At 43.5% G+C, this 25,510-nt stretch overlaps 1 protein-coding gene across 3 annotated transcripts in view; it reads left to right on the top strand.

Annotated features, from left to right (window-relative positions):
- LOC147703526 (membrane-spanning 4-domains subfamily A member 4A-like) overlaps positions 1-25,510 on the top strand; it is a 420,042-nt gene that overhangs the window by 319,642 nt on the left and 74,890 nt on the right. For 2 of the 3 annotated variants that reach the window (XM_086931895.1, XM_086931897.1), the window contains one exon: positions 7,757-7,921. In XM_086931895.1, the coding sequence (XP_086788021.1) occupies positions 7,757-7,921 (165 nt within the window). Of the gene's footprint in view, positions 1-7,756; positions 7,926-25,510 lie in introns of all 3 variants that reach the window. The other variant, XM_086931896.1, reaches the window with a different exon arrangement.

Genomic DNA, 25,510 nt, shown 5'->3' with positions numbered 1-25,510 from the left:
CTGACAGAATCGGGCATTGCTTAGGAAGTGGGCCGTGCGGGGCGGGGCTGCAGCAGAGTGAGTGAGTGACAGCGCACAGCACAGGCGATATGTTTGAGAAATGAGACACTATTCTCATAAAGAGAATAGCGTAAGGCTTAAGCACTAGCAGCTGCAGCGGGCTGACTGCGCATGTGACAGCCAGGAGTCATCATAATTTAGACTGGCCTGCGCATGCGTACTCCTATACTGCCTTCCCCCCCACCCACCTATAGCACTGAGACACAGGCAGGGACCCGGGCCCCGGTCTCATTTATGGGCGGATTTTATCCTGCTCGAGGCCAATCCTGGCGCAGTGGCGCTGTTAAGGCTGCGCCAGGATTGGCTGACTGACACACTGGTACAGCAGGGATGGTGCCGCGCGTGGGTGTTGGCTGCTCAGCTTAGTATGGCCAATCACATATGGCTATATCAAGCCATATCGAGGTGATTGGCCATTTCTCTAAGCTGCAGTGACATCACCGCGTGTGGCGCACCACTACAACGAAAAGTGATAGTGAAAGTAGTTGAGTCAGTCAGAGAGGAGAGCGCGTGACTCGTTGTGACTTCACTTGTGTTGTTGTGCCTACTACAGACCCGGACCGAATTAAGGTAGAGTACCCTATCAGTTCAATGTAGTGTGCATCTATTTATGTTTTTAATTTTAACCATGGTCCATGTGTCTTCCACGACAATACGTACGTTTTTAAAACTTGTAGGTGAGACGCCGTTAAATAAATGCACTTATTACACGTGTAATAACGGAGTAATGTGGTATTCAACCGGGCATTGGTACATGCTCACTTTTCGAAGGTAGTATCATAAAGAAAAGTGAAGAGTAAACGGTGAGGTTTGGATTTTGGATTAGGGAACAGATAAGAGTTAGGGATAGGAATAATTTCAGTTTTACAGTCAGGGTAAACGGTTTGGTTAATGAGAGAGACAGGTTAGGAGTAAGGAACAATGTTTGAGGAAAGAATTGGTGGAGTTATTGAGAAGGTTAGTACAATAAGGTCTGTATAAGTGAAGGGTTAGGTTTAGATTAGTAAGTTTTCAAGGTATTTCGAAACACAATTTAAAGCAATATACAAAACAATGGTTGCAGGAGTAATGATTTCAATAAAAATAAATATATTTTTTTTGAGGAAAGCTTTTCAACCAAATATATTTCATGCAAGGTATTGTAAACATTGAGATTTGTAGCTGGCATTGAAAAAGAATTATCAGAAATTAGTTTTCTCTGACAAGTACTAGGCATGAAGTGACATCGATCCTAAAAAACATAAAGCCAAGTTAAAAAAAAAAACACATGTTAATGCTTATTCCATTGGGATGCAGGATATGTGCATAATGCAGATCGATCATATCGATTTTAGGTCTGGTTACAGACAATTTCAGGTGTGCTGCACTAAGATACAAAGAGGGGCTTTGGGACAGCTCCTTACAGCCTCTGGTCGCCCCCTGCCAACCCCCTTTACCTAATGTGTCAATCTTGTATGAATCAACTTTATATTAGCCTAGATGATTAATACACTCTTTTCACTTTTTATCAGCAGAATGAAAGCAGCTGTTGAGACAGTTGCATCGTTGGGTGCTGAAAGGGAGCCCCGTGCAGGAAATTACATGGACAGTTCTTGTTGCCTGTGCTGTCTGGCTAATCTGCTGCATGCTACCCTGTGAAACCAACAGGGGCATTAGCCTCCAAGATCGACATTCATAATAGACTTGCAAGTTGCAAGTCTATTATGAATGTCGATCTTGGAGGCTAACAGTTTGTAGGAATTCTTCAAAGATGGCCTTTTATCATTCTTATGAGTGTTCGTTTGTAGTACCCTAAACAGATCATGACGCATCTCTGATGTATTGATGTCTTTTTATGATCTGGTGCTTGTTTACTTGAGCATAGTGCCTGTCACCTGCAGCATAAAAGTCGTTTGGCCGGGAAATGTTTAAATTTTCAAGTAAAGCCCTGTGTTCTCTGACTTAGTTATTAAAGTTGCATATAGGTAGCACACTGGACTTGGGCCACTCGGCAATAAGTGGCAATGATGTCGTGCACAGGTACCCCGCCCTTCCACTGTGCTTGTACGCTTGTTCAGAGTGCTGGAGGTTGTGTTGGGGGGGGCACTGTCGTGCTGCTACTCACTACCGGTCTCTGGGTCTTCATTGGTTTGTGCTGTGGCTGGGAGGGTGTGGCATTTTTACTGGTGATCACAAAATGGCTGCCAAGGTGGGAGTGTTGTGAAAGGTGCCGCGGGACTCACAGCTGCCACAGGAGGATCCTAAACATCACAAGGGGAGCTGCCGCTCCTGCGATGTTGTGTAGGAACTGCTGTCAGGCTTACCAGGGGTTCCCGCTCTCTGACCATCTCTTGGTGGGTAGGTGTTGGTTGGTCACCATAGCAGAGAGTGGAGTAGGCTCCTGCTGAGAAGCACAGGAGGTTAAGGTGCAAGGAGTAGCCCTAGGTGGTAGCCTGTTAGTCAAGTTATTCAATAATGTGGGTTCCCTGGAGGGTGGGTGAGTCTGACAGACCTGGGCTGAGCATCTAACTACTTCTTCTCCTGGTTGGGTCATTTATGTATCCACTCAATAAACCCTCTTCTAATCTTCTGGCATTGTCTGCATATTTCTACATGCCAATTTACATCAACACACGCTAGTTCCTGATAGCAACGCTGTCCTTGAATGACAAGTCTCAGATTACCGACCGCACTCTTCCGCTGTTCAGAGTAGTTTTCTCGCACTCTGAGACTTGCTGTAGCATAATAATGGAAAAACAGTCACAATCCCCAGAGACTGTCAGTCAGTCACACACTACCGGCTGGCGGCTGCCCTCTCAAACTCCTGGGAGCCCTCTCACGCCCCTCACAGATTACCACGCGACACTCTCAACAGCACTCTAACCAGTCCTCACAAAGTAGCAGCACAGCATCAAGGCCCTCTTGAATGAATTGTGAATTTGTGCATTTATTGTGGATGGGTCAGTGAGTGAATGCAAGAATGAGTCCGGAGGATGAATAGATGCATGCGTATGAGTGACTGAGTGTATGGATCATTAATGATTAAGTACATGGATGGACGGATGAATGTCTTGATGGGTGGAAGCTGCAGTGAAAGCCAAATCTAATGATTTTGCCAATGCTTCTTTTTCATTGGTTTCCCATTTAGGAATGCAGACCTTTCCATTAATCAAGGTGCAAACACTGCCAGTTAAGCTGTTTGCACGACTAGGTCTCATTGTACGTGCAAAACACTGGCATCCTTGGGTGCTTTCACTTAGTGATTCACTAACCACTTCCTCAGCACTTCTCAGCCCAAGGAGGTCTGTGCTCGATGTATGTTCTAATCTCAACCACTGCTGACTTCTAGCCGTGTGATGTGTCCTCACCCTTTGCCTCAGTGTGCTGCCACTACTGCCTTGCAATCATGTGGTTTAAGGGTTAGAGCGGCCGACTTGGCAGCTGGCGAACCATCTTCGAGTCTGTCAACAGGCTCAAACAATTTTTGTGATTCTGGGCAAATCACTTAATCTCCCCCTACCTAAAATAAAAATATGAACCTGACCGTCTGTAATGCAACTGGTGCTCATGTAAAGCTCTCTGAGTCTGATACCTGCTGGTCGAGTTTGCTCCGTGTAAAACGGCAAAAAAAGGGCATCCTAACTTCTGTAACAATTATTTTATGCTCTATGAGTAGGTGAGTCGTGAGTGGAGTGCCATATACAACCAACCCACCAATATCATATCTCTAGCTGTTACCAGTGGCTGCCCTCCATTTATTGTGTTGATTCAATTACTCCTGGTATGTTAAGTGTACATTATTTATGCAATAGTTTCTAATCTTTGGTATATTTCCTATGATGGGAGTATTCACTGGAGGCTGGTACATTAGTATGAACAGTAAAGCAGGGTTTTAGATTCCTCTCTAACATTATGCTTAGGATTCTTGCTGTTCTGTGGTCATTCTTGGCAGTCCAAAGTCTAGTCTGACCCATTCCTTCATTGGGTTCAGTGGATTGAATTCTCATTCATTTTGCTGTATGGGTGACATGGGTTCTTGTTGCTGACACAAGCAAATTAAATGTCCGATTTTCTCAGTTGTGGACTTAAGGCTGAGAATGTATTGCTATTTCGTTAGTTTTTTGTGAGAAGTCTGCCATGATAAACATCTCGTGAATGTTCTAATAAAGGGGACTCTTCATTTATTAGCATCATAGTTAGAGTATTTATTTGGCCTGTTGGTGTCTCAGAAGGTTTTGCCGTATCTATCCTTTATCTCGGTGGAGGGGATTGGGGAGGATAGGTAGGGAGGCTATCTCATGCGGAGTGACAACAGGCTGAAATCGCCTCGAGGTGCCCCACTGCACTGCCCATGGATTGGTGTTTCAAGCCATGACGCACTTTCAAATCAGAAAAACACAGTAGTACTAGCCAGCAGCAGCAAATTTTTCAGCTTTTATCATTTACAATGCTTTCTCTGTCATTTAAGGTGCGCAGAAAGCAACTGTTTTCTACACTACAAAATTCTGATTATTAAAATTTGTTATGACCAAGACTTCTTAAGGTCTAGTAAACAGTTACTTTTTGGTCCGTGGAATTTTAATGCGCATCAACTGTATCGTGTAAACACATTTGGATTTGCAATATTTAAATTTGCCTGCAGTGTAAATTGTTATAGAGTTTTTTATATGTCAGTAGTAATTGTATGGTCCATTGTTAGGGCAAGGCCACATCCTATAAACAATGTTTTGGTCCGTCGTCTAAAGCATTTGAATTTTCCAGTACTATTACCTGTGGCTTGTAAATAGATTTGGGCAGCCGCTATTCGAATTTGTCAGCCATAACAGCGGGTAGCAGCCAGTATTTTCATTGGCAAAGCCTACAGGTCGCGCCTTTGGGACCTTATAAATGTTTAGCCATGCAACACTTGTTGTTGCACCAAGGATATTGTTAATATTTTTCCTAGAGAGAGATCAGAGTTTTGTCTAATGGAAGTTTTGACTCATGGAAAGGTTGCAGAGAAGGTTAATGTGCCTGCTGCACTTAAAGACAGACGTGCTGAATTTAGATACAAAAAGTAAATATGTTGAACTGGAATGGTGATAGTTTGTGACCTGTTTAGTTGGTTCTTTTGTTGTTTGCAGTTTAAATCAAAAAAGTTTGTTTTTTTGTTTGCACAATCTGTGAGGTTCTCAGCATTGTATCTTGAAGTCTGTTATGAAGCTCTGTGATTATACTGAATAAGCAGCTACCTATGTTATATGACAGCTCTTTAATGATGTAATACTTGCACTTTCACAACTGCTTTATTAACCTTCCTGCTTTCTCAAATTTGCTTGAAAATGCACCATTTTTCCACTATTTAAAAAAAAATTTCACTGGGGGGAATTCCCCCGAACCTTACTTAGGGGGTTCGGGCTCGCTCGCTACGCTCGCTCTCTACGGTGCAGTATGATTATCAGTTTACGCCGCACCACTTTCAAATCTCACCAGCCGCCACTGGTGGTCACATTCACAGAGCACTAATGCCCCTGACCACAACGGACCACATCATCAATGACAGGACCCAGCTGTGCGGCGGTCCGCCCAGAGAGGGCTGACTTGCAGGGAACGAGGCACCCCGCTGCGAACAAGAAAATGCGGCAAACCAGCACGGTCCGTCCAAACCGCTAACAACACTTTGTTCTCATGCCTTCTCCCGTGTGAAGCCGACTTGTTTCCCTTTATCATCTTCAAACCATAAAATTGTAACTTCTTCTCTTCTTAACCTAAACGCTAAAACATAGACATTATTTGGCCTAAAAGAATGCTTCGCCACCTGCAACACAAAACGTGAGAAAGAACAGCTTCCACAGTAGACATGAATTTCAGAACATTAAACCTAAAGCAAGTTTTTTCAAGGATTGCATTTCAGGCCTACAGCTCTAGCTAACATAAGAATGCATCCTTTAAAAATTTCGAATTACAAATGACACAACACAATTTCCTAAATATGGAAAACATTATTAAACATCTATAATACATGAGCAGTGTTAAACACAGGTTCTTCACGTTAGCCTTTTCTGCCAGTTACATTTATTTCTTAAGTTAGCTATCATATCACATTTTAAGTTATCTAAAATAAGTCACACAATTATATTAACACTGTTCACAATTCTAGCATTCTTGTTTACATAAAACATGTGGGTGAGCTCTACACGTGATTAAAATGCACCCCTACATATGCATCAACGCAAATGCGAAATTTCCCATTCCATCAGCTGCAAGTTTAATATGAAAATGTGAAAAGCTGAGCTCAGATTCCTCCTCAGTGCCAACTCGCTGTCTTCAGTTTCAAAACAGGGGATTTTAACCTCTCAGAGTGTGATTGCCAGAGTAGTGCACATTTGTTGTGCACTCAAAGGCAGAAGTCGAATGTCATGCTATGCATTCTGAAAAATGTCTGCGTTCTTGTAAGCAGTCGTGGCCAGTCTATTGGGGTGATGGGCCACGCCCCCCTACCTTTTGCCCCTCACAAACAGTGTCTGTCAGGCTGAACAAAGGTCAGCCTCACAGACACTTTTCATTTTCAGGAATCCAGGAGCCAGACATGTGTAAATGAGCAGCCTCCTGGCTGCCTGAGCGGAAATTTGCTGGGCGGAGGAAGTCTCCTCTCCGGTGGGTGTGACCTCCTCAGCTCAGCAAAGATCCCTGAGGCCCTACCCCTCAGTGACAAGGGGTAGTGTCAACGATTGCCTCACACCTGGGTGCTTCAGTTATAAGCCCTGATGCTCCCATGGTCGAATGTCAATCAGTGACACTTCATCACAGAGTGGGATAGGGTCAGCAGTCTCACTGACTCCATCCCATTCTGTGATGATGTTGAGACTGCTCCCTTCTCCCATTGGCTGACCTTAGGTCAGCCAATGGGGGAAGGGAGCAGTCCCAAGCCTCCTGGGACCTCCAAGGCACAGCAAGCAGGTGTATTTGTGTTTTTTTAATGATGTTTTGTGCATGCGTGTGTGTACAGGGCCGGCTTTAGGGTGGTGCGACCGGTGCGGCTGCACTGGGCGTGACCTAGAAGGGAGCAATGACCTCGGGGAGGGCTGTGAATAGCAATAAAGTACAATTTAAAAGCACCTGCCACAGATTTCCCTGTGCAGCATCCATAAAAATGTCATGATTACTCTTGTGAATAATGTTACAGCTAGAGAGAGATCGGAGTTTTGTCTAGTGGCTCCCGTAATTTAAGCATCGTGAGCGTTGCTATATCTGCTGCACAGAACAGATCTCTGTTTTGAATGGATAGCGGACTGGAATAGTAAAGTCAGCCTTAACCAGTGTTTTAAAACAAATAAAATGTATTTGAAACAGGGGCTATGGACAAATGAGGGGCACTTTTGCCCAAGTGGTAGTGATGGACTCCGAAGAGTTGGTCATATGAGGGGGCGCCAAAAAAGATTGTTGCACTGGGCGCCACGAGCTCTAAAGCCGGCCCTGGTTTGAAATCTACATTTGTAAATGGGATAGTTCATATAGACTGTATGGCTTAAATAAAAAACATTGTGATTGTTTGAAAGTAAGTCTCAGTTAATTAAAATCATGTTTCAAAATTCAGGACCTGCTGTAGAATCTTTGGAGGCTGGTCTCACTACCAGCCTCGGAGTGGGGGGATCCATAGGCGCCAGTAAGGGTTTCCGAATAGTTCCTTTTGACAAACAACCCAAGCAAGTAAATTCCGCCATTTTATTTCCTTCAGGTACGGGGCAGCCTCGCGACCAACATCATCAGTGCTGTAACGTCTATGGCTTCAATGTTAATCTACATTGCATACATTTTAACACGACAATTATTTTATATTTGGAGGCCCTCTTGCGAGTATCACGAAGGTCGAGAAATGTGTAAGAAAGCTAAGCAAACTCAGGTAAGTGCCACTTTTACCAACTTGTTACCTACCATTAGGTAAATACAATCCGACAGCTGGAAATGGCTGTATTTGATGCTAACAGTGCTGTTTTATTTGTTGTTGGGATCGAAGGGAACACCTGAATTGTTTGACTAACTGCTGTGCTCAAGAGTTAAGTTGATCAACTTTGGCTTGAACAAAACATAGAGCGGGAACGTACTTGCAATCTATTCGTACCTATAGTCTGTCTGGTTGCATAATAAGCTAGGAGCTGCACTTTTATCTTTCAGTTGCGAGGCCTCCAGTAGTGTATTGGTAATTTAGGGAGTAAAATGCACATTTTTGTCAGAGGCTGCACGGAAGGCATCTTTTACCACATTGTCACATGCTGGCCGCCTATGCCATGCTGCTAGATGTGTGCTGTATTATAAATAAGGCTTCCCTGTTTTCCATTTTTATGTATTTTAACAGATAACTACAGATAGAAAACACATGCCTGCATTTATTTTTAAAAGTGGATACATTCTGAAAATTGTGCTTCTTTTAAGTGACTCTCCGTGCTGTCTTTCATGAATTGTAGCCCAACAGGTGAGCGGATGGAAAGCATGGGAAATTTAAAAACAGGATGAAATTTCTTTAAATAATGGCATATATGAACATACAACTGTCGCATAATGCTAATATTTAGTGGATATATTTGGTTGTATGGCATTACAACGCAGGCTTTTACCCCGCATGCCATTACAACGCAGGGATTACAACGGAAGTCGTTATAACGACTTTCGCTGGAGGGCGCTGGATAGTGGAATAGTTTAATTTTCTATTCCAACTCCAGCCCACGTTGACAGTAGAGAAGGTGTTGGATAGAAAATTAAACTATTCCCTATCCAACAGCGCCCTCCAGCGAAAGTTGTTGTAACGACTTTCGTTGTAATCCCTGCGTTGTAATGGCATTGCGGGGTAATCCCTGCGTTGTCTTGGCTGTTCCCCATTAAATAAATATGGAAAAGTACAGTTTTACAATTTCATTTGTACACAAAATAAATATTGTACATACAGACAAAATGGCCTAAAAAGAAAAATATGGATACATACAGACAGAAATGTTAAAAAAATAAATACCATAAAACCGGGAGCCCTAATTATAAAGCCCAAGGTGCTACCAGTGAATCTTCAGGGTGACCTTACCAAATCCTCGGCATGGTAAGACAAAGCTGACAACACACAACAGGACCCCTGCAATGAGTTTGACTTTCTACTAGCATTTTTGTATCAGTCAACACTAAGGGGCTCATTAGGATGACAGGCTGACTTTGTCCGCCCGCCATCCTGTCGGAATTCGGAACCGCCCGCCATAAGGGCGGGGTCCTGTGGGGGGTATTAAGATGTGCCCGCCACAGTGGCGGGCACATCCTGCATTTTTAGCATTGTGGCGGGTGGCGCTCTCTGCACCGCCCGCCACAATGCTAAAAATGCATTGATGCATTTGCATAAACAAAGCTGCAGGCACCGCCCGGTGCCTGCCACTTTGTTTATGCAAATGAAGGGGGGTACCACAGGTACCCCCCGTGTGCACCCCACCTCTCCTTCACTCTGGGGGCCCGCAGGGGGCCCCCAGAGTGAAGACCGCATGCCTTTCCGTGGCGGCATCGCCGCTGCGGAAAGGTACCTACAGATGCCCATCATAATATATCTGGCGGTGTCTGATAGACACCGCCACCATATTATTCCTTTTCCGCCGGGGCAGAAAAACAGCGGACGGTCTTTCCGTCCGCCGAGGTCCCCCCCGCCATACTAATATGGCATGGGGGGAAACAAGTGTGAATGTCGGGCGGATTTCCCCCGCCAGGCTGGCGGTGGCTACCGCCAGCCTGGCTGGGGCAATCCCCGACATCATAATGGGCCCCTAAGCATTCTAGGAAATCTCACCTTTCCCCAGCCTAAATATAGGCCTAAAAGTCTCATGATACTTAGCGCTACTAGATGAAAACAGTGGACTGACTTACATGACAATGGACACGCTGACTGGGACAGCATTTTTTTTGTGACTGTTAATTCGGCATCAAAAACCCTGCATTCCTGAGTGGATAAGGGGGTGCGTTGCTTTGTGTTGGAATTTCAAAACACTAACAGGTTGGCAAAAGACTCACGATTTTCATTTTGCAGGATGTGAACTCAATATCCATAATACTGGAGGGGAATGTCCCTGTACAAGTCTCTTGATGTATACTAAAAAACTGTGAACATGTTTGTGTAGGATGCAAACCTGTGTGTGGAGCAAGGGGCTGTATTATTTATTTTTGGTGAGAGATGGATATTTTCTGAAATAATATTTTCAGGGCTCATTAAGTGCAGGATTTATTTGAATTCTTTCACTTGTGACAAGTATTTTTTAGGATTAACCTTAATATTGATTAGTATCGCTAGCCCAGCCATCTTGGTTAGGAGATTCTGGGCAGCTGACTTCGATGGGTGGGGTAGATGAGCCGAACAGCGAGGGGAAGGGGAAACAGAACAAGATTATACATTCAGTCAAAAGTGTTTGAGAGAAACCAAGGGTCCAATTACCTAAGTTTCCCAAAAAAATCCTAACCAAGAAGGTAAGTGGACTAAGGACCAGGATTGAAAGAGATGCACTTTTCCATCAGACAGGCCAATTGTTAGGCCGGAATCAGTACAGATAGCTAGCTGCTGCTGGATTCAGACGAGGGTCAAGGGGGAAGCAATTTTGAAGAGATCCTTACCATCCGAAGTGCAAGAAACACACAGGGTTGCTATAGAGCATGGGTACTCGCAAAACATTTATCCAGGGGCCACAAAGTACGGTCTGTGGTGTGACTGAGGGCCGCACTGATGCCAGCAGGTGGCGTTAGGTGGTCTGGGTGGGTCAGGGATTGTGTAAGGAGGTCTAAAAAAATTTGAAATAAACAGGCAAGCATTTATTTGCAGGTCAATACATGCTTGCCTGTTTATTTTATTTTTTAATGAATACTAATGTTCAGAAACTAAATAGCAGCTTGTGTTGCTGTTCACCAGGGGGGCCGCATGTAAAGGTCAAGAGGGCCGCAAGCGGCCTCCCGGGCCGTACTCTGAGTATCACTGATATAGAAAAATGTCAGCAATATGGGGGAACAGTCAATAGCCTCATGTTATCAAAGGGAACTTTAACACAATCATGGATGAAACAAAATGGAGATCTGCAGGCGTAGAATTGGGAGGTAGGGGCCATTTGGGATGGAAAAAGTTTGCAGAGGCTATGGGTCTTAAGTGTTTATGGTAACTCGGGCATGAGGTCGATTTACTGTTCAACTACTCAAATGCACATGTACCTTTCCAGAGTTGGCTATTGTTTTTTTGCTTTGCATTCTAGAGAGGTGAAAATCCTGGCCTGCAGGAAGTTGGACTGTGCGCCCCATGTCATGACCGTAGAGATTGAATGCATGAGAATTGAGAGATCAGGAGACATTCAAGTGTCTGAAAATGGCCAAGTGGCATATTGTCAGTTCAGTCGATTATAAAATAGCTTTGGGGCAGCAGGGGACCCAGGGGGTTGCAAAAGTTTTTTTTTTCCACTCAGCGCTGGACAACAATCGATGTTGCTGCACTGCGTTACTTGAAACAGGACACCGATATATCTACTAATATATGGTGCCTTCTGCCACACATACCCTTACACAATAGTGCAAGGGTATATACGTGATGTCTAGCATAGGTTTCGTGCCAGAAGGACTCCCTTCCAGTTGAAAATTGCATGCTTTTATTTAGTTTCAATGTTTTCTAAGTTTATAGGTATGCTGTGCATTATAGTGCAAATGCTAAGTTAGAAAATAATTGAGAAACAAAAAATTCTTAAGCATTACGCCTGCCTTTCGGAGTCATAATTTATGGGCTCAAAGCCTCTATCTTTTTTAGTAGATAGGGCTTTGCATCAAAATCCATTCATTTCTGCATGGGAACACCCATGTACCACCCATTGGACACCCCTTGATGCAAAATAGAGCAAAGTAGCATAGTACTTTATATCTAATTCCCAGCGAAATGAAGTAAATCCCAATTCAACGTTGCATCAGTTTGCATCACTTTTTGTGCTACTGCACCGACACAAAGTATTGATAATGTTGCCTAAATAGTCTGAAGGTGGAGGATGACTTGTTAAAATTAATATGCAACATCTCCCAATCCAGAAACTAAGAGATACTTTGCAATTACAAGTGTCATTGAAATTGTGTCTCAGATGCGATAAAGTTTTAATAGTATACATAGCATTGCAGAGGAAGGTATCAGTGGCGGCTGGTTATCCCTGAAAGTGGTAAGCATAATACTTGCCTCAGGTTCCTCTCATAGTTTTCTAAATTTGCCTTAGGTGGCCTCACACACAAAAGCACCCATACACTAACACTCACTGTTTCTCACACACAAACGCAACTGCACACACACACTTTCATAATCACTGACCCTCCCTCACAACAACTGGTGTACAGGGTCTCCCATTTGAACTCTTAGGGTTACTGGTGTTTTAATTGTGCTTTAATTGTGTAGCGGGTGCAGCTGCACTGGGACCTATGTGCCCCGGTGCACCTGCACCTGCTGCACCATTGATAGAGGCACCTCTGACTCACTCCCACTCCCTCTCATAATCTCCTTTTCACTTGCTCATTCCATCTCACACTGCTTTACTCACTCCCTCGCTTTCCCTTAATCACTCTCACTCACTCATTGATTCTCACTGTTTCATTCTCGTTGACACTTTCAAACGCTATGCTCAATCTCATTCTCTCTCTTAGTCTCTCACAAACTCACTTTCACTTGCACATGCAGTTTCCTTTTTTGGCAACTCAGAGACTCTATGGCACAGCAACTCAGAATCAAATCTGGTGCTGGACACTGGAACCTGCAAACCATGATTCTTAACCAGGAACCAAACAGAGCAGCAGGGCCACGTTTCAGAGGCGTGAACACTGCTAAATTAAATGAGTGCAAGTGTAATAATGGAATTTACAGTGGCTCCATGGTGTCACAGGTGGCAGAGCTACGCTCTTGAGCCCCTGAAGAGGAATCACCCCTGGAGTCAGTAAAGGTGCACTACTACTGCCATCTACCCTGTTGCTGTGCTTAATTTTGGGGAAGCTTGCACTGCTGGTGCCAATGCTTTGCCTATGTTGGGTAGTGGTTGAAACTTTTTGTGCTAAAAAAAAGAGAACGAAAAGTTCTCTGGCACATCCATCCATACACACATGGCACTAGAAAGATCTGTATTTACACCGAACACATTTTACCTTTAAATTGCCACCCACAATCCTCTTCTAATAACATACCATGCAACACTACACACAACATATACAACCTAATAGCGCAATATCTAGCACTGTGCAAAAGGGGGCTCAGAATAAACAAACATCACTGTGCCATTCGAATGACAGAAAGCGCTATACAAATGCCCATAACACAAAAAAGCCAAAATAGCTGGCATTGCCAATGTTTTTGCATTGTTTGCTGTCTTTGTTACTATGATAAAAACTATTCAGCATATTCACCATAATTTTTGTGAAGAACGTTTTCTTAATGCTACTTGTTGGACTTGGCCCTTTTTGCAGTGTCATCCTTGAACTTTTTGCCTTCCTCCTGTATTTTATCTGTCCTGTTTTTGTTGGTTTTATGACTCTGGGCACTTTACCACTGCTGATCAGTGCTGGAGGGCATATGTTCTCCCTTTTGTAAATTGATGTATGGATTAGTGACTCCATGATTGGCTGATTCTGTTTACTTGTTAGACCTTAGTACAGTGCACTGAGTGTGCCAAGGGCTTGTAAATCAAATGCTGCCGGTGGGCTTGCAGCACTGGTTTTGCCACCCACCTGAGCAGCTTGTAAAGTGTGTCTAAGGCCTGCCATTGCAGAGCCTTTGTGCAGTCTGGTACTGCCATGTTGACTGGCAAGTGCGCCCACTTGCCAGCCCCTAAACCTTCCCTTTTCTTCAGATCAGACACCCCTATGGTAGGCCCAAGGGCAGGGTGCATTATAAGTATAAGGTAGGGCATGCCCTGATGTGTGTGGCATGTCCTGATAATGAATTACAGCCATTTTCGTTTTTCACTATTGCAAGGCTCCCTGTTCCCCATAGGCCAGAATGGGCAGTTTGATTATTACCTCTTATAATCCTAACTGACCCAGGGAACATGGTAGAAATTCGAGTTTAGTATGCCTGAACTCTGAATGATAAAATGCATCTTTTAGTGCAGTTGGTTTTAACATTCGTGTTTGAAAATACCACTTATAGAAAGTAGGTATTTTCTTGCCTAACTATCCAAGCCTGCCTCTGCTAGATTCGGTATTCCTTGTCTGTAGTTTCAGTGACAGGGGCTGGGGGATTCCAGGAGACAGGGTGAGTCAGCACAAGGCTGAATAGAGAGATCTACATGAAGAGTGGTGGGAGGAGTTGCACCTGAGTCTGAATAGGGCTGTGCCTTCCCTCCACAATGCTGGCTCCACCTCCGGTGGTGCGTCTGATGTCCCTGGCCTACACTGTGAAAGGAAGGAAGGAGTCGGGTAAACAGAGTGCTCAAGGACTGACCAGAACTGGTTTGGACTTGGCAAAGGCCTCTCTGCCTTCAGAGAACAAAGAGAATATTGATATAAAAAGGGGGACCCAGACCCCAGAATTTTAGATCACTACTGGGAAAACAAGAAGAAACCTTTGCTGAGGAGAGGAACTAGAGAGCGAAACTGAGAAGGAGACTATCCCTAAGCTTGAGGGATTGGCCTGAAGTGGCTGCCTGACTGCCAAAGAGAGGAGAAAGGAACTTTGTGCTACTTTCAATCCACTTGTAAAGGATCTCCAAGGGCGTGAGATAGAGCTTGCCTCCTGCTGTAGTCTCAGGGACAACAGACTTCACCCACAAGCTTTTCCCTGCCTACCCTTGTTGGGAATTGAAGTGCCTGCTGTTGAGCTGGGCCTTCTGAGAGACTGCATGTTGCTGGGAGCTGGAAGCGCAACTCAAGACGAAGAAGCGTGTTGCCGCCGTTGTCGCTGCATCGCTGGAGAAGAGTGTCGCAGTCGCAGCAGACGCGGTTCCATCACTGGAGAAGTGTGCTGCCGCTGTTACCCTTGCATCACCCTCGCATCCCCGGAGAAGAGTGTCGCTGTTGCAGCAGAGGCCGTTGCATTACATGACAAGGTGCCCCGCATCCCTGTAGAAGAGAGTTGCTGTCTCAGCAGATGCCGTCGCATCACCAGACAAGAGTGTCGCAGGGCCTGTCGCGGCTCAAGAAGATTCACTGAATCGCTGCATGGCCGTCGGGCATGCACGCATCACCCCTTCGTTGTTGCAACTTCAAGACAAACACATTTTTGCTGCGTTGCACCGGATCTCCATTGCATCACAGCGTTGCTAGCCGTGTCGCCACGGAAGCGCAGTAAGAAACTGACGCATCACCTCCCCATGTCGAGAAGAACCGACACATCATTGTCCCCTCTGCAGCAGTAGGGAACCAACGTTTCACTGTTCTTGCGTGTAAGGAACCAAAACATCACCTTCCCTGCAACACTTTCATTGTATAGTGTTACGCATCCTAAGGTACATTGAACAATAAGTGTTGCATTTACCATCTCAAGAGAACTAAGCTATTTCTACCATTTTAAGTACAATATTGTGGATTTTTGTCATTTGTGGTCTTGTGTTAAGTCTATATAAAGATACTTATTTTTGATATACAACCTGTGTGGTGTCCATCTGTAGTGTTGTACCAGGATTACTGTATGTGTTCAGAAATGCTTTACACACTGCCTCTGAGATACGCCTGTTTGCTCGTGCCAAGCTACCAAGGGGGTGAGCAGGGGTTATTTTAGGAGTGTACCCCCTTACCCTGACTAGATGCAAGGGTCCCTATTTGGTCAAAGGTACCTATCTCTGCCAACTAGAGACCCCCAAATCTACCACTACTCTCCATCCTCGTCCATCAGTTCATCTTTTATGGCTCTGTGTTTTGGAATAAACACAACGCTGAAATATGCTCACTTCCGGTGCTTGAGTTATCTCCGAGTCATTTACCTGTTTCCTTCAACCCCCACCCCTCCCTTCCCTCCTCATCCGGACTACGTACATTTTAATCATTGCATTAATCAACACAATATCGTTTAAGACCACCAAAAATGTGGAAATAAAAGGCAGAAAAGCCGAATTGGGTGTGTCACGATTCGCTCCCTGCTCTCTCGTGCCCACCACCAGGGGGCCAAATTGTGGGACTTTCCAGTGTTCTAATAAGCTTCCGGACACTCCCCTTCAAACATATACTGACTTTCAGCCATTTGGGCGCTACTCGGAAAATGCTATCTGTTCCAATTCCATGCCGGGTTTTGTAAAAGCCAGTCTACTCATGCTGGAAGCCAGCCTGCTCATGCTTGAAACTCCATAACCTAGAATTCTAGAATTCTCTGCTCAATGCTTCATCCCCGACTCTGCAGGACAAGGATGGGTTGAGAAATTCAGCTCACCTGTGGCAAACTGCTGCTAGCCTGCTCACAGCTGATGCATGTGATTATTGTGAGCTCTTTAAAGCCCCAGCTCCTTTCAGTCCACTATTGGTCATTGTAGCTGTGTTATGGTGAGACCGACTCCTGTTTCTTGAGCTTTTGCTACCTTTTTTACGAGAGTTTTCTGAAACATAGTTCTTCCTTGATTCCTGAGCTATAGTTACTCCTTGATTCCTGAGCTATAGCTATCCATGTTCCTGAAAGAGCTCTGCCTGCAAGTATTACCTTGATTCCTGAGCTATAGCTATCCTTGTTCCTGAACGAGCTCTGCCTGCCAGTATTACCTAGATTCTTGAGCTGCAGCTGTTCCTTGTTCCCGCTTAGCACTGCTTACAGTGCTCTCTTGACTCCTTGATTCCTGAGCTGTAGCTATTTCTAGTTTCTGAACTAGCACAGCCTTCCGTCTTTTCCTAATTCCTGTCCCTGAGCTACAGCTATCCTTGTTTCTCATTTAGCACTGCCTGCATTGTTACCTTGTTATCTTTGTTTCTGAGCTGTAGCTATCCCTTGTTTCTTCATTTCAGAGCTGTAGCTAATCCTAGTACCTGAATTAGCAGTGCTAAAATGATTCCTGAACTGATGTTGAGCAGTGCTACCTTAGTTCCCTAGCTGTGTTTAATCCTTTTTCCTGAAGTAGCTCTGCCTTCAGTGCTGTCTTGTTTCCTGAGCTTAGCTATTTACTTGTTCTGTTGAACGAGTGTTTCCTGCAATGTTATCTTGCTTCCTTAATTTCTGGATCAGTACTATTCTAGTGCACCCCTGTAGCCTCTCCTCCTGTATTGACCTTTTCCAGACCCTGCTTGTCTCCCCGTTACCTTTGGTCAGTTCATAGTTTTGTCTTCCTATTTCTGCTGTCTTTCTTTTAGTTCCCTTGTATATTTGTTACTTGCTTTCCACCAAGTGTGTCCTTTGTTTTCCCTCCTTTCCTGTTAATCACTCCTTCTTGCTAGCTCCTTGTGTATTGTGTCAGTGTATTTAGTTCTACACCCTTGCTGTTACTGCCTTGCATGTTCCTGTTAGGTATCCATAGGTATCAGCTCCACAGACCCTGGCTTTGCATGTATATCCTATATGTGGGTATTTGCAGTCAGTATCTGTAACAGCAATTGTGGGTGAGGAACGTATTAAGCTTCATTTTTACCGAGTGGAGCTCCTGAGTGCTTTACGCCACATTCCCTTTATTGTTAATAGTGTGTGTTTTATATATATATGTATATTCAGAATAACTATCCCCAGGACGGACGTGCAAGACATATATGCTCTTAAGAGGCGATTTAGCATTCAGAATAACTACACCCAGGACAGACATCCAAGACCTATATATGTCTTGCATATCTGTCCTCGGTGTAGTTATTCTGAATGCTAAACCGCCTCTTAAGTGCCTATCCTTTCTGAGTCATAGGCATCTTGGTGCCTTGTGCAGGCTGCCACTTTGGATCCCTTTTCCCCTCTTACTTCCTGTGTCATCCTGGGCAGTGCTGTACTCCTCTTTCCGCTTACGTTTTTTACCCAGTCTCCAGTTCTTGCCCAAGTCCCTGACTGTGTGCCAGACAGAGTCCTGCACAGCCCTGACAGAATGACCAACCCACATTTTCAGGGTCACTTGTGAAGTTCCTTTGCATTCAATTAGCTACCATTTTTTAATGCTGCGTATGTTGTCAGACATCCATTGCAAAGGCAGCGCAGTTCTGTACAACCTATTAGAAAGTCCTTTGACTCTAGGGATCGATTAATGGAACAAAATCCAACGTTTAGTTCTGTGGCTTGTTGTGAAGTTGTCAAACCTACCACTGTCCTTGTAGAACAAGATCTACAATCTTCACAGGATATAATTAAATCTAAGATTCTGAAATTACAAAAAAATAAAATGCTTTAGACCCTGTTAAAAAACTATAGCCCAGAGTTCAAGTCTGAATCCTCAAGACTACTTTTCCCCATCTATGTTAGCCTCCTTAGAAATGGCGAATGATTTCTTGCACTCTATTTTGCGGTCTCCTCACATCTGGTCTAGTGAATATGTGAATAATACTGTGGCTCACCACCCAAATTCCAATCAGAATAGCCATAGTACATATTCTCAAACTGTAGTTAATTAACATATTTGTTTGAATTCTACATTTTCTCACTCCTTTGAAGTTTTGTTTTCTAGTGCTAAATCACATTTAGGCGCTACATCTCAGATAGGTCCCTCCTCTTTTAAGGGGAGATGCAATGCAGCAGTTGTGGCGCGGGGTCTAGTGTGCTGACATCAAGGGCAGTGTACCTGTGGGTGTGCGGGGGACCAGGGTTCCTGGTGCTGGACGTGGTCCAGGTGCGGACGGGCATAGACGGGCTTTCTTTCGGCACGCCATCGGCATGCCAGTGGAATAGCCGTTCTGCAGCCTTCATTAAATAGGTTCTGGGAGAGGTAGGGAGGCAGGAGAGTAGGAACAGTTGGAAAACGGCAAGGGTCCTTGAACCTAATGGCACAGGAACCTGGGAGGCTGGAGGGCTGGGGTAGAGCGGCACTGGGGTGGCAGAGGCTGCTGAGGCTTTCTTCAGGGAAGAGAGGCCTCCCAGCAGTCAGCTGTGACTTTCACCAGGGAGAGCTGGAAGGGACCTTCTCTCAAAGAATACAATATTTAGCCAAAACATCTATAAGTTTCATCAGTGCGTCAAGAAAAAGGGTCATCCTAGTTAGCGGCACACACTAGGAATGTAGTGATGTTTGCCAGGGTTTCTGTGAGGCCTGGGGCACCTGTAGTAAGGTTCCTCAGCAGAAGGTGGTTTTGTGTTCACTGTGCTGTAGAACAAACGTTTTCTCAAATTCTATAATATATACTTTAACTATTGCAATAACACATGGAAATTGAGTCATCGTCTTCCAATACTTTAAAAAGTGTTTCTGTCTGCCTCCCTCCGTTCAAAGGGTAGAGCCAGAAAAAATTATCAGAATCACCTTGTCCATAAGAAGAATTCTGTCCTCTCCTCTTGAAGATACATATCTTGCTCCTATTCCTTTCCGGATAGAGACGCCAAATCTGCTGTTCCTTGATTTCCCCTGAATGTTACCCTTTCCGGACTGTACGGGGACTTAAAATATCCACAGCGGAAAGGTTAACTTTTCTTGCCTCACCAAATAAATTATTTCCTTCAAAAACCTTCTGCATTGAATTCTTTGCTATGTCTAGGGCCCTAAAAGTAGAAACATATTTACCAAGCAATTTACCCATACCTTTCACACTAAAAGGCACCAAGCATCTCTGCTTAATTCCTTTTTAGCCAAAACCCGCAATTTAAGGCTAATACGCATCAAGATTGTTCTGCTATAAGGTTTGCATTGCATAAAAAGTAAATGTTGCCCTTTAGCATCAGCCTCTCAACAGATTAATGTCAATATTGCTTTCTTTGGCATAAGTGTCCACCACCAGAATAAATATTCTGGCTGAATGATCTAAAACATCAAATAAAGTGACCTCACATTCTTTTAATGAATGGTCCAAACCACTTCTTTGTTCTCTGCTCCACTTAAAGAGATAAATTATCAGTGCAGAGTCTAGATTAGGTGTTATGGCCTATTTCCCGCCAATAATTGTCAGAGAGCACTCAGCTCTCATAACACTTCTTTCCAAATTCTTTCTAATGTAGTGTTTTACATATTCTGTGGCATGTTCCAACCCACACTAGTCTGCACGTTTTGAATCTCTAACATTCTTTGAATCAAGTAACATCTGGCTCAAATGGTTTTTAACTATCTTATTTATACCTGTTTTACCTTATCCAATATCCCCAAATCATTTCCTGCACAACTATCATTATCAAGATCAAATATAGACTCATCCACATCTTTATACTTGTCTTTTTCAAAGGTATGACTGAATACCCCATAAATTGCAGGGAACTCTTGCCTTTTATTTGTGCTAGTTTGGACAATCATCTCTTGTGATTAACCTAAGACTCCAAATATTTTCAAGCCTGACACCTCCTGAACAGATAAGTGCTTACACTTTTTAATGCACTTAATCCTTGGACCACCACTTTTTAGGTCTCGCGTGACGTACTGCGCACATGCGCAGTCGGGCTTGCCAAATTTTATGGTTTTAGGAGAACTTCACTAGCAAGGGTTAGGCCTGCCCCTCTTCTCCGTTGGCTGGCCTCAAAAAACGGTGGCCAGCCATTGAAGAAGAGGTCCTAGTGACGTTCTCCTTTCTCTTTTAGCCCCGTCCTTTTCAGATTGGGTTCCTTGACTTACTGCTGAAGTAAAAGGTTCCTTATCTTCTTTATTGGTCCAGATGGCTCCATAAAGATGATAAGGAACCTTTTACCCCAGCAGGAAGTCGGGGCTCCAAGTCTGAAAAGGACGGGGCTTAGAGACAAAAGTCTGTGATGGGTTCTAACACATCTGCCAAAATTCACTTATTCTTAGCAAAGAGCCGTTTTGCTTTTGGGGGTAGGGGGGGGGGGAGGACTGTGAGTCAGTGGGCTGCTGCGCGAACCGCAGAGGCAGTAAATGAAACAGGCAGTTATCCTATTTTTTTAAACTTTCATTCCGAAAATGGAGCAAATGTTCTGTTTCTCGCTCACACCCACGTGTCAACTCTCAGCAAGTGAAACTATGCATAAAAAGAATACTATGTTCAGTTATAAAAAAAAAAGTTGAAGGCGAGGCCGAGCCCAAAGACAGTTTAGGTCTCTGGGGTGCCCTCCTGTTGGTGCCTGCTGCGCAGCGGTGCTGAGCTTCATGTCAGGGCAGCACATGTTGATACCAGCACCCCTCTGTCTCAGTCCGAATCCATGCCACTGTCCCCCCTGCTGTCAGAGGCAGGCACCGGTCTGGGGGCACAGGGACATGCAGCGCACACACCAGCCCCTGAGAGATGCTGCAGACAACTGCTGGCCACGGAGCCTCGCTGCCTGGGCCGCTTCCTGTGTTTCCTTTCTTCCTTCCCCGACAACCGTTTGATCATTAAACTGCAGCGAATAGGGGCAGCTCCAGACTCCCGGGCTGCTATTTTTTTTGTTTTCCTCTTATTTGACAGCTACCCTCTACTGCGTCTCTTTTCCCTGGCACGGTGAAACCGGATGAGTGCCCCCACCCCCGGGAGAAGGGGATAGCGCAGACAAGAAAGGGGAGGATGTTTCAGGCAGAAATGCAAAGGAGAAAAAAAAAACTCTTCGAAGATTACCATGCCATTAAAAAGTCAGGTCACAAAGGAGGCGCCGGCGCCCCCTCCACGCCGCTTCCTATTATTTTGATTCATTCTTTGTCACAGGGAGTGGTTGAGTAGTTTATGACTTGTTTGCGAAATCGCTGTGACAGAGAAAGCTCGGATGTCACTTTTTCCCGACATGCTTCCCTTAAACTCGCAGAGTGACTGGCCACAATTTTAAGAAGTTAAGGGCGCTAGTTTTCATCCTGTTTTTGATGCTCCGATTTATGGGATCCTCTTTACCGAATCGATGACCACAATTTAGCATTTTATTTTTGGGTTTCAAGCACCATTTATTTTTATGCTACAGACCGCACATTCAAGTGCGTTGCCTCGTGTTTTGTTATTATGGATCACCACATGCCGCTAGAGGGTAGACCCCAAGGCCATTTTAGTAAAAGCCTGATGTAAATAAGACAGTTTACTACCATTGCTCAAGCAAATGCTTAGACAAAAGCCTTTCATGGTCCTCGAAAATAACAATCGATTAGCTGCCACACTCTCAAATGCACCTCGGAAATCTTAAACACGTTTAACATATACATGTATAAACACTGTATTTTGGCATCAAGAAATGATGTTGACAGTGCATGTGTTTAGTAGCGTTTATTCAAATGAAATAGGACATACCAGATGTTAGAACTGGCTATTTCTGGTTGGCTAAGGCTTACACCAAAGCCAGGCAGAAACCACCATTCCAGTCAGGGCAAGGGAGCCACACGCCATTCAATTCATTCAATTTATTTATTATGATTTGAAATTCCAAGGAATTCCACATAAAATACAGATAAAACAACATTTCATACAAATCACAATATTTAAAACTTGAGTAGATACAACTTCATCTGCGTTTGGGTGGCACTTAGTTAAGAAAAAATACCATTACCATCCAATATACACATAACAATTTACATAAATAGTTAAAAACTTTTTTAGGGAGGTGAACATGGAATCGGAGTAGCAGCAAATGTTTTTATAACGCGCTATATAAAGTACCAATGCATTACAAAGGTGCTAGTGCATTAATACCCTATTCTAGGACATTTCTCACAAATAATTACCCAGGAGCTGTGTTTCTAAGGAAATGCACTTTGTTAATTAACTATTTTACAAGAATACTATACACAATAAAATTAGGTATTGATTTTCATATTTAGTAACTAATTAAAGTGCTTAAAGGGCATAACAAAGTGCTAATGCCATCAGAACTTATCACACAGTACTTTAAAAGCATAAGGGTCACACTCGTCTGCTAAATTATTCTAATATACATTCAAAAATTCTTTAAAAAAACGAACATTTTTAAAACAAATCAGTTCAGATGGTGAAAGCAAAAGGAAGTTACGGGCCTGTCCTGCTGTTGAGATATGATACTGTAAAAAACCATGCCTTAAGTATTTGCGGCGTATTGAAAGAAGTGCTGGACACAGAATCAAAACATGGTTAAAGTCTTGTATGCCGCAATTAAATAAATCACAGTGTCTTTCATTTTTGGGGATACCCTCCCAGGCACCTGTTACAATCCTTAGAGACAGCAGGTTCATTCTTAATAATAAAATCACTCTGCGAACTCCATGATTCAAGTTCCAAAGAATGTATGGCTGAGGATTTTTAACTGTAGAGCTCTCCGCAATACAGTCCAACCTTCAATTCGCACGGCATATTTTCAAATCTCTTTCCCATGAAATCACGTATATAGTTCTTTTAATTATATATTTTAATTCTTTTTTATCCAAATCCGCCGCCCCTTCAAAATCTATACCAAAACTGCTTAAAGCTTTTAGATAATTCCTAAAAATGACACTTTTTGATAACATATTAACAAAAATGTCCTTATGCAATGCTAACCTTAATGGGTTCTCTTGGCCATTTATCAATGCATTGCCCCATCTTAAACAAGCTGCCATTGTTAAGACATATGTTGAAAGAAGGCCAAATTCGAGCCTAAGGGCCGCAATTGATGCAGCGTTGCATAAATTTCGCCAGATTTTTCCTTCCACTTTCTCATACTTTGCCCATTCACCTTCATCTATCGTTTCATTTGTGTAATTTAAGGTCGGAGGAATCTCTATTTTATATACTGCAATAGTTTGCGAGAAATGTCTTTTCCCACATTGCAAATACAAGCGATTAATTGCGGAGGTTTGTGAGATCGCTTTTACCTTTGCAATGATCCACGTGCCTGTTAGCAGAACACCTATTTGTGAAAAATTTTCCTAGATAAGGATAACATTTTACTATTTCCATCATTTCATCTCCTAAAAAACATTTTAAATTTGCTCTAACCTTACAGCCATTATACCTGAAAATCATCACTTTACTTTTTGAAACATTTATTTTTAAAAAGTATTCCCGAGTGTACCTAACCAATTCCGATAGTCGTCTCTGCAGCCCAATTGGGGTTAAGTCCATTATTATAGCGTCATCAGCATACAGCAAACAACTTATTTTTAGATTACCCACTTGTGGAGGATCCCCTTTACTCTTCCCTATTCGACTCGGCAAGTCATTTATGTAGATTGAGAAGAGTAAATGGGCCAAGAGGCACCCCTGCTTCAACCCATTGTTGGTAGGAATTTTCTTTGAAAGGCCTTGAGTCCCCCCTAACAAAACTTGGGTCCATGTTTTGGAGTGAAGTGCAATTATTACTCTTAGCAGATTTCCTGGGATTCCCATAGTAATCAATTTCCTCCACAGCGTCCCCCAATCTACCCAATCCAACGCTGTGGAGAATTCAATAAATACTGTATAAAATGGAGTCCTCGGACCAACGGGATATTTATCAATTAGTGTTTGCAGAACAGAGATGTTATCTAAAGTGCCACTGTTCTTCTGAAACCCTGATTGTTCAAGGGGAATTAAATTGTTTCCAATTACCCACTCTTGTAAGGGAACCAGGATACTTTTAGCAAACAATTTTCCCGTTGCATCTAGAATGGAAATTTTCCTAAAACTAGCCGGGGAGTTTTTAGGGCCCTTTTTATATAGCGGAACTATTATGCTTCCCTTCCATGAGTAAGGGATGTCCCCGAAACTGTAGCAATGGGCAAATAAAGGTTGTAATACTTTTGCCCAGTCGCCAAAGTCTTTTTTTATTATGGCTACGGGGACATCGTCCGGACCCATTGCACCCGAGTATCTTGCCCCCTTAATATATCCTTCAATTTCCCTCATTGATGGCGCTTCTACGTCACCCGCCAGTGCTATGGTATTAGTGGAACCCTTACCCTCATCTTCTAATAGATTAGGGGCATACAATAAGGATATATAAATAGACCACTCTGTTTCTGGGATTAACATGGGTTGAGATTTTTCTCTACTATCACAGAATTTGGCTATGAAGGCCCAGTATTTTCTAGAATCTCCAGAAAATGCCACTTCCTGAAGGTTAACCCATTTTTCATCTTCGGAGGACCTACGGTCAGCTGCTAATTTTCTTTTCCGTACCTGCTTTAATCTATATATCTCTTTTTGTCTTAATGGGCTAGGATCTCTAAATTGTGCTCTAATCAGCCCATTTATGTTATTATTAAGCTTTTTAATTTCAGAGGGGAGTATTACTTTAGGGGCGGCTCTTTCACCTTGCTTCTTTCTTCCCAGATTTCTTATAGCAGCATTACTCTTTCATATCTCACAATCGGGCACTCCCGGATTAAACTGGGCGCAATAATTTTAAATACCCACTGGAAGTTCGGAAGGTTCTTATGTGACCAGCATGTGGGACCATTATTTCGAGAATAAGTTACCTTGTCATTCCTTTGGTTCCAGATTTCAGGTTTTTCAAAATGTAATGCTAAATTTACCACCAACATGTTGTGGTCGCTCAATTTAGTGGGAAGCACTTTAAACTGTGAGCATGCCCCAAACAGTTGAAAAGACACTGTCATAT

The sequence above is a fragment of the Lissotriton vulgaris genome, chromosome 7 (genome assembly GCF_964263255.1).
Source record: "Lissotriton vulgaris chromosome 7, aLisVul1.2, whole genome shotgun sequence".
NCBI lineage: Eukaryota > Metazoa > Chordata > Amphibia > Caudata > Salamandridae > Lissotriton > Lissotriton vulgaris.
This window is presented reverse-complemented; position numbering and strand designations above follow the sequence as displayed.